The sequence below is a fragment of the Rhinolophus sinicus genome, linkage group LG03, assembly GCF_036562045.2.
Source record: "Rhinolophus sinicus isolate RSC01 linkage group LG03, ASM3656204v1, whole genome shotgun sequence".
Taxonomy (NCBI): domain Eukaryota; kingdom Metazoa; phylum Chordata; class Mammalia; order Chiroptera; family Rhinolophidae; genus Rhinolophus; species Rhinolophus sinicus.
Window position 1 is genome coordinate 96,389,274 of NC_133753.1, and position 10,269 is coordinate 96,399,542.

The 10,269-nt window shown below is 38.8% G+C and overlaps 1 protein-coding gene across 1 annotated transcript in view; it reads left to right on the forward strand.

Moving 5' to 3' along the window:
- ARIH1 (ariadne RBR E3 ubiquitin protein ligase 1) overlaps window positions 1-8,492 on the forward strand; it is a 103,396-nt gene extending 94,904 nt beyond the window's left edge. Inside the window, exons 12-14 of the mRNA XM_019735959.2 lie at window positions 2,721-2,981; window positions 4,036-4,148; window positions 5,136-8,492. Of these exons, the coding sequence (XP_019591518.1) occupies window positions 2,721-2,981; window positions 4,036-4,148; window positions 5,136-5,220 (459 nt within the window). The 3' untranslated portion in view covers window positions 5,221-8,492. The remainder of the gene's footprint in view (window positions 1-2,720; window positions 2,982-4,035; window positions 4,149-5,135) is intronic.
- The last annotated feature ends 1,777 nt before the right edge of the window (window positions 8,493-10,269 follow it).

Here is a 10,269-nt window from a genome sequence, read left to right on the forward strand (position 1 = left end):
TTGTACTTAATCCTGAAGAGTAGTCTCGGCTAGATCTAGCCAGATACAGTATTTGCCAATAGAGGAAATGTATGGATTATCTTTGGCCTCATGTGGTTTTCACTTGGGTACTGGTAGAATCCCTTTCTGGGATCTGCAGAGCGGAGGGTGGATTATTGTGCATAGTTTCTAAGCCAGTTTCTAATTCCTAGATTTTAGCTGCTAGACTGCATTATTATTCCCCCCCTTTATTCGCCTTCCCCCCACACACAGACTCCAGTTCAAGCCATTGTTTCTCAGTCTAGTTGTGTAGGACACAGCTCCCTGGCCCATGCTGGTATTAGGAGCCTTGCGCTCCCTCCCTGGCTGAGGTAGTCGGTAGCCATTCGTTGGTAGGCCGCTCATAGCAGCTGACGGCAGCTCTCGGCAAAACATGGTAGCCCAGGGCACACAGCAGCCCAGGGCAGCTCATGGCAGCTCATGGCAGTTTACGCCAACCTCTAGCTGCTCAAGGCAGCCCAGCTCCAGGGAGAGCCATTGTTCTCAATCTTAGCTGTAAAGGGCGCAGCTCGCTGGCCCATGCGGGAATCGAACCAACCATTAGGAGCACGGCACTCCAACCACCTGAGCCACCTAGCCTGCCCATAGAATGCACTATTTTTGTAGTTCACATCTATTCGACTAAATTAGAATCTTCTGATCTTATGGGTGTATATAAGAGTACCTTTATTTGTTTATTTAGTGGGAACCATGCCTTCTAGAATAGAGCACACCATTGCATACCCCATCTGGCCTCTTCTTACTTTCTTCACTTCCATACTCTGGCCTAGTGTTTACTAAGAATTATAGTCTTAAAAAAGTACTAGAAGGTTGGCACACAGTCCAGAAAGAGCATTGGTGGTACTTTGAGTGCCTTGGGAAGGTATACCTGTGTTGTAGAAAGTTTTTGATTTAATATACTGTGCTACAGTGCTGACAGTGGGGGATATTTGAATTTTCTTATCTTCTAGACAGAATTGTTGGTTATATTAAATAAAGTTCTCTAATATCTTACATTTTAATATGGTAATTTAGGTTTTCCATTTCATCTTGGGAATATGACAGGCTTGAAAATACTAATGCTTTTTGTGGGGGGGAATAGAATGCCAAGCAGATTACTTTCCGTGTGTTATATTTTTAGATATAATTGGTATAATTTTTAGATTATTCACTTATATAATATAATAATATTTAACCTAATAATGATTAGATATAATTGGCATAATTTTCCAATGTATAAGAATTTATTTTGTTACCTACCTGATTTGAAATAACATGTCTTGTGTAAGTTTTTTGAGATGCTTCAATGTTATAAGATAGTAGATCATGTGATTAGCTAGTTCTGTGGTTCAGAGTTAATATTTCTAAGCAAGAGACCAACCATAGGGCCTAGTAGTGTCTGTGATGTTCGTTGGCTTTAAGACTTGAAGAGAGGAAGAGGAGGTGATAATAAAAGAAAAGAACTATGTATGCGTTGAGAAACACTTTTATAGTGGTTGCATTTAGCAAGCATTTATTTTCTGCATATTAGGTACTAGAGATAAGATTACTCTTTTCAAAGCCTATCTCTTCTAGAGATTTACAGTGTAATGGAAAAGACCTATGTGGATTATTTTTGCAGTGTAATAAATAATATAAAACAAATCTAGACCAGATATATTGTTTCTTTGGTAATATTTCATGTATCTTTAAAAGAGTATTTTAATATAAAACTATAATACCTTTATTATGTTTATATATACCACGGGTGCCAAAAAAATGTATACACATGACATGTATTCTTGTTATTGGTATATATTATTACCTTTTTCCTTTCTTAAAATGTGTATATATATTTTTTGGCACCCTCTGTATATTTTGAAAGCAATACTTTGTTAATATCATCAACTCGCCAGTGTTCAGATGTCCCCATTTGTCTCCCAAATTTTCTTTAATAGTTGGTTCATATCAGGATCCACACAGGTCCACAAATTTGATTGCTATCTCTTGATAACAGACCAGTCTCCTGATCTTTAAGTTCTTCCTTTCTTTTCTTTTTTATTCCTCTATGCCATTTATTTGTTGAAGAAATTAAGTCATTTTGTCCTGTAGAATCTTCCACATTCTGGATTTTGATGGTTGCAACTCCCTGGTGTCATTTAATAGGTTCTATCCCCATATTTCCTGAAACTGGTGGTTAATTCTAGGTACTTGAATTCAAACTCAGTTTAAGGGGGAGTGGGTGGAAAGGACACAAGACACTTTGCTGGTGGGACAGTATACTTTCTGTTGCAGTATGTCAGGAGTTATATGATGTCTGGTTGCCTCTCTGTTGTCTTCTTTAAAATACTGCTTCTTGTTTTACACCTTAGTGCCTACTGTAGAACAGTGATATCTAATAGAATGTTCTGTAATGGTGGAAATGGGCTTTATCACCACTGTCCAATTTGGTAGCTACTGACTACATGTGGCTATTGAGCACTGAGGAACTGAAGTTTTCATTTTAGTTTAATAACCATGTGTTCCTAGTGGCTGCCATATTGGGAAGTACATCTGTAGGCCATACAAAGCAGTTAAATAACAAAGCTAGCAGAAAATGTCTGTCTCTTCCTGATTTTAGCCAAATGCCTATAGTGTTTTATCAGTAAGTATGTTATCAGCTTTTGTGTATATATAATACACTCGTTATAATTTTGTGACTTTAATTTTTCTTCCTGGGACAGCGATCTAGGGCAGCCCTGCAGAGGTACCTGTTCTACTGTAATCGCTACATGAACCACATGCAGAGTCTGCGCTTTGAGCATAAGCTATATGCTCAGGTGAAGCAGAAGATGGAGGAGATGCAGCAGCACAACATGTCCTGGATCGAGGTGCAGTTCCTGAAGAAAGCAGTCGATGTCCTCTGCCAGTGTCGTGCCACACTCATGTACACTTATGTCTTCGCTTTCTACCTCAAAAAGAATAACCAGTCCATTATCTTTGAGGTAGGAGTAGTGACTGCGTGGGGAAAACCCTCGTGTTGTCCTAGGACTGCTAGGTCTTTCATACATATGATATATGCACAATGTTTCAAAAGTTCCTAACTGCTCAGAAAATGTGGGTTAAAAGTGTAGTATGAGGAAGGTACAAGAAATTTAGACTTCTTGTCTTCAACTGTATTCAAATGCATGTAGTGCAGCCACCAAGTGATGACATGTGCAGGCGCTGGGGTCAGCCCTGACTTTGAAGCTTGACTTCATCACTTTTGAGCTCTGTTGACTTGGAGCACATTACTTACCCTCGTCTCCATCTCTGTTTTAGAATGGAGGTACTACTTTCCTAGGGTGTTCTGAGCTTTAAGTGAGACAGTCCATGAATGTTGCTTCTGTAGCATCAGTCGTTCTCAGTAACAGCCTTTATTCAGGCAAAAGTAATATATTAGAAATTAATGTGGTGGTTACTTTTCGTGGGGGAGTAATGACTAAAGGGGGGACTTTTAGCAGTAAAGGTTTTTTCAGCTAGGGATGTTCATTTAAAATTGATGCATGAAATGAAACATTGATGTCGATAGATGACTAGACATAACAGACTAGCAGATGGGCATTTAGGTGGGTAAATGTCTGGAAGTAGCCATCGTAGTAAAAGATAACAAAATTTTAATCTTCCATACAGTGTTCTCTTATAAGAAGTAGGTACAGCCAGATGTAGGCAAGAGTGGGCTTCAATTTTTCCCTCGAGTTTTAGCAAATAGCAGTTCTCAGAACTCTAGATTTCTAAAAAAGACTCGTTAAGACCTTTCAAATTCCCCTTGATGTTTTTCCAGAGGTTAGTGGGTAAATCTTTAGTTCTTTTAACATTTAACAAATTGTCCTGGAAAAGAGAGAACAAGTTGTTAGAGGCAAAAGCAATAAAGAGCTTTACAGGTACAGTTAAAGCCACCTGCGAAAATTAGAGTCAGTGTTGAGAGCAGCCTATAAGCATGGAAGCAGCTAAGTTGATTTACCTTTTAGCTTTCTTTTGAAACCAAAATTTACTATGTATTTCTTCCTCTTCTTGCAGAATAACCAAGCAGACCTAGAAAATGCCACGGAGGTGCTTTCGGGCTACCTCGAACGAGATATTTCCCAAGATTCTCTTCAGGATATAAAGCAGAAAGTACAAGATAAGTACAGGTGAGATTTTTTTTTTAATAGTTTTTGAGCTAAAGTTTCTACCCTTGGTGGTCTAGCATGCCTTAGTGGTAAAGTTAGGTGATGGTGAAAGTTGGGTTTATCATATCCAGTAATTGAGCTGCTGCCATGTTTCTCATAGATTACTTTTGTCCTTTGGGCCACAAATTGCAGATAGTAGTGCCAGTTAAGCAGAGCAAAGGAAATCAGTCATGCATCCCGCCAGCTGATTCTGTTGCTTCCTTTCAGCTTTATCTGCTCAGTAGCTTCCCTGCAAGGAAAAGTGTAAAAGGGCAAGTGGCTGTTAGGATGAGGGGTGAGATTAGGATGCCAGCTGTAGTTTAGAGCCCCCGGGGGTCGTGGCTATTGACAGGCGAGCTACCCAGCCTTGCTTGAGTTTTTCTTAGATTTAGTTTTTTCCTAAGGAGAGATTTACTTTGTCCTAGGGTAGATGGTACTTCAAGATAAAAGATTCTTAAGCCAAAGATTCAAATGGTTTGTTTTCTCAGCATGGAGCTCTTTCCCCTAAAGTTGTTTCCTGGCAAATATCTTTTTAATAGTAGTAAAAATCTTTGGGAATTTGGGAGACTTGGAGATTTCGTCCTAAATAATATTTTAACTTCCCTTAGCCAACTATAGCTACTACATTGTGTTTATCGTACTTTCATAGTTAACAAAGATTTTAAAAATGTGAATGAACAACCCTTGAAATTACTTCTATCTGGAACTCTTTACTTCTATGTAGAATCACAGGATTGAATCATATGATTTCTAAGGCCCTTAAGAATTTCTAACATTGTATTGCTCTAAAATTAATTCCCCACACTGGGAATCAGGCTTTTGAAAAATACCTTTTTAAAATTGGTGTTACTAAAAATAGGTGCTTAATTCCAAGTCTGGATAAAATCTAGGAGGGCCTTAAAAAAGAAGTAAATGCCTATTTTTTTTAATTACTAGAGGCTGACAACATTTTTTCCTCTTTGATTGCAGATACTGTGAGAGTCGGCGAAGGGTTTTGTTACAGCATGTGCATGAAGGCTATGAAAAAGACCTGTGGGAGTACATTGAGGACTGAGAATGGCCCTGCATAAAATGAACTCTGAAAACTTGACCATCTAGAGTGCTCATGCAATTAAAACACACACAACAAAACAAACACACGAGGAGGCAATAAGCCTGTTCTGACACCGCTGGTCTGTAGTACCAGAATTCTGTTTTGTTAACAGAAAGTTTAAGTAAATTATATTGTAATAAAAAAAGGTAGATAAACCATTGTACAACAGTATTCTAGGCCGCCAACAAAAGTGTGACAGACACACTAAAAGCCCTCCAACTTTAACTTGTAACGTAGCTTCATTCTCAAAGCTGACTCCTTTTTTTCTTTTTCCTGAGTGTAGTACAGTTAAAATTTAAAACAGGTCCTTGACACTGCTTTTCATGTCCAAACCAGCCATTTTGTTGTACTTTGGTAGAGGACCTCTTCCCCTCCTCCCCTCCACACACAAATATACCCACACACACAGATGGGCTCGCTCTCTCTCATACCCCAAGGTCATGAGTGAATGATGATTAGTTCCTTATAAAGAAAATTCTTGGGGCGGGGAAGGGGGTAGGCAGCAAGAGGAATTAAACAAGAACAAAAAACTTTGTATATGACTTTTAAAACAAGAGGACAACACAGTATTTTTCAAAATTGTATATAGCGCATATGCATGGACAAAGCAAGCGTGGCACGTGTTTGCATAATGTTTAATTACAAAAATATTTATTCTTTAAAAATCTTCAAGATTATGTCTATTTGCTGTGCATTTTCTTTCAGTTTTCTTTATCTTTCTAGGGTTGAGGGTTGGGATAAAAAGTGTGTCGGTTTAGCACCTCTGGAAGACATAACTAGAGCTCTTTGATTTCCCTTTCCTGAGGTTCCTTTTCCCTTTCTGGTTTTGGTGTCTGTTCCTGGCCGTGGGCCTCATGCCTTGAATTCCCAGTGTGTGATCAGGGCCAGAGAGGTCAGGCTCTGACTAATGTGGCCCCAGGGCTGCAGGTCCACGGGGACCCGGCCCCCAGCCTCGTTCCTCTCATGGCCTCACGCATTTACTTATGCCTCTTGTGCCCATTCATGCACAGGTGAAGGCGTCCTAGGCCCCCGATCCCATCCAGAGGAAACATGTCAAGTATTTTTCCTTTTTTCCTTTAATTGCTGCTTTGAGCCTTTTAAGATTTTAGTTACGGCTCTTTTCTCACCCCTTCTTTACATTAGGGTGTCAAATAGAATATTGTTGCTTTAAATATAAATATGAATATAAATAAATAGCCATTCACTTAGTTTCAGATTGTGGATTTAAAATGGCAGATCCTGCAATTGCTTGTGTGTGTTGCTGTGGGTTCAGTTTGAAGGCCAGCACCCCTAGAACATGGTACTCCCATCTAGTGCATTTAAACAGAAATCACTGACTTTGCTTCTTTTCTGGTGTCAGCAGATAGGAGGATTAATAATGCATTTTAGCTGTGATGTCCATTTTTATGAGATTTCTACTAAGAGCTATGTTAAAAGTAAAGGATGGTGGTGGTTTTATTAACTATATACCTGTTTAGGCCATTCTAGCTGTGGTATTTTTCAACAGGTCAGCATCCCTAAATCTTTCAGTTTTATAAAGGAGTGCAGAGTGAACTAGGCAACTATATTAAGAGGTCTTAGTAGCAAATACCGGTGTGGGCTGATGACCTCTTTGTCTTCCTTTAAATGTCTGGCGCCTAGGGGGTGTTTACTGTTTGTGGGGCAACTTTGTCCGCCCTTGCAATGTACATCTTATTACTCCATTGGGAAGTAGGTTTGCTTTCCTCTGGCCTTTTGCCTAAGTTAGGCTTTGCTCAATCACCCTACTTTTCCTTTTAGAAAAGGTTGTTACATGAGATGTACTTGCAACTGTTCTTTTCCCATCAAAAATCAGTGAATGTTTGCCGAGTATATTATGCTGCTTCCTTAAACCACTTGTTGCTTTAGGATCAACTTTACCTGTCCCTTTTACCCTCTCTCCTTTGTCAGCTCAGCTGCAGATCTGAACTTGGTGTCTGCTTCTTCCATATCCTCTTCTCTCTTTCCCCCCATCATCCATTTGACTTCATTTTAAATAACTGCATCAATCTTAAAAGGCATTTATCAAAACTAAGGAGTTTTTTTTTTTTTTTTTAAAGAAAGCTGGAAAAAGTTCCTTTCCCTGGAAACTTTGTAAAGCAGCCAGAGTTGCTATCTAGATATATGTGGCTCCTTTGAAATGTTTTGTGTATGTGTGGTGTTTTTTTAAAAAGATATTAACCAGTTAACTGCAATGTCTGAGTTTGAGTGTCATAAATCCTCTTTACATACTCCCCTTACAATGCGTATCCAAAAACTGTGCACTTCGTAACATCAGCCCCTGCCCCTGGAGGTACAGTGCTTCTCAGAGATGCTTTCTGGTTTTCGTTTCCATGTGGCTCATCACCTGAGGGCAGTGCAGTTGTGGGTGCATTCCCTAATTTGTATGGATCAAGGTGAACCGGCCTTTTCTACTTCCGGGCTTTTAATGACTATCTCCATATTTGCCGGACTTCCTTGAGTTAATTGCTTTCACTGCTAGTAGCTTCAGTGACTCCAGCTGGGATAGGCAAGCCATATTGTATGACAGACAGCTTCCCCATTTCACTTTCTTAAGTCTTTCTGTCAAGAGGGCTCTGTTCACGGTAGGCGCCAGGGTCTCCCTGTCCTGAGGGAGGTTACATTGTCTTTTGGAAAGTGTATGCTTCATTTGAACAATTCATTGAGCAATAGATGGATTTTAAATTATTTACCATGAAATTTTGATCCAAAGCTCAGGACACAAACCACAGTGGTAAAATTGAGTAGCATATAACATCAGACTAAATTCTGTGTACTTTGCTGAGACCCAGATTGTATGTGTTTTATGTGTGTTTAAATAAATATATTAAATACACATGTGTATACATACACACATATATAACAGATCCGAGACTGACTGACTTGATTTGACATGGTTGAATCTTCAGTGTAAAATGTGATTCAGCCATAATTAGGAACTGAAATTCAGTACAACAGAGAAAAGGACTTGATGTAACAAATTCTTTTAGCTGCAAATCCCGGTATAGAGCACTTGGGGGACGGGAGGGGGCGGGTTGGTGAGACAATCAGATCCGTAAAATTGATTAAATGCTCCTAACCCTGTAATTTTGTGCATAGAGCACCCTGTGCTGTGGAAATAACTGTTCTTAGATTTTCATTGTAACTGGACTGTTCAGGTTGCCCAGAGGGAAAGAACATTCCTAATTCTAATAAAATAAACTTTTATTTTGTTATTCCATTAGTTACTTATGTTTATTTTTATAGTAGGTGACCTCAGTCACCTGTATTATGTGCCTTACTCACTGTTCCTACTTAATATAAAACGTCAAGATTTGATTCAGTTTCTTTGCAGGGAACTGAATGAGACCACCCCCAACAATTAACTTGGTTAGTGAAGCATTCAGAGCATTTTCTGAAAGCTTTCCGATTTCTGTGTCTTGAATATTGAATTTAGATGGTTGTTTGTGTTGTAACAGTGATACATATTATGTGCTTAGTATTAGATGCTTTGTCAATTTTTTAAAGGTAAAATGTTTTAGAAGTCATTCTCAACTTCAAAATTCATGTTACTTCCCGTTAGCTCCCTCTTTAGAAGCTGGTATCTCCAATAGGGATGGAGGGAGAGTTGTTTTAAAGAAAGTCCCAGGTTGGAGATCTTTGTCATTGATAGTCTAGCCAAGTCCAGACTTTAGGACAATTTAACTTCGTCTTACTTGGATCCAAAATTATGAGAGTTCATTTATCTTCAAAGCACTTTAACTTGTATTACCATCTAAAGCAAGTGGGGGTAGAAATTGGTCTGTTTTACAGAAGAAGAGAAGGCTCAATGTAACTTGCCCAAGATTTTACAATTTCTTCTATCTGGGACTCAAACTTTCTTTTCTCTGGGACTCGATCAACATTGTACTACCTCTTTGTGTCATATTTTCTTAATCTGTTCTCAGAATGACCTAGCATTCAGTACCAGGAGAGGTGGTTCTTGGCTATGGTGGTGTACTAAACCACATCAAAGACTAGACATAAATGCCTGTTGCTGCTACTGTTGGAGGAATACTATTAATTTATACTATTCTAACCTTCAATCTAGTGCAGAGTGTGTAACTAATGTGGCTGTGTTTGCCTAATCCAGAAACCAGGCCTGGATAGAAGAACCCTTCCTGTCTTGTTGATTGGGACAGTCCTATAAGAAGAACACCATATGCAATAGTTGAGACTAAATGGTTCTGCATCGTTTGATTTGATCAATAATGACCAAGCAGCTTGCAGTTGTTGGTCTAGTTCTTTGTTCAAATGAATTTCCAGTGTAAACAATTTCAGATAGTGGTCTGGAACATGTTACAGAATTTGTTTTATAACTGGTAACAGAACAGCTGATATCCATCTGTTCCCAGCATTTCTTGCAACTGGATGACTTAGGGGGCTTTAAGAAGATGCGTGGTGAGCATTATGGGGAAATCCTGGCTCCTTCAGGAAAAAGTGTGGGCCCCTCAGATTTTTTTTCAGATTTCTTTGGGGATAAAGTTGGTGTATTTCAGCTTTATTTTAGGGAATTTGCTTCTCTACCTAATTACCTAAGGTGAAGTGGCTAACTTGGAAATGCTCAACTGGAAATAATCAAATTGTGCCTACTATAGGAGTAAGCAAAGTAAAACTACTTCTCAACTTTAATTTTTATTTTTGTGGAATTAAATCCAATTTTCAAGGCAACTGTTGATCTTTCTCCAGTCAGTAGCAGTGGGGAAAAATAAGAGATTCTTTTGAAAAGCAGTTTTCAGACTATGAACCATAGATAAGCGTGTTCAGAGTTACGCCAATTAGCATATAAATCAATCACATTAATATGTAGCAGTTTTAACAATGCCAAAAACAACTTTATTACAGTAGTTCAGGAGTCTCAAACTCAGATCTGTCTACAAAAGCCAGGTGAATATTTTAATAGACTACTCTGGGTTAAGTGGGCTCTGAGATAAGTGAATTCTCTCAATTTTGAAATGTTGACAATTTGCCATA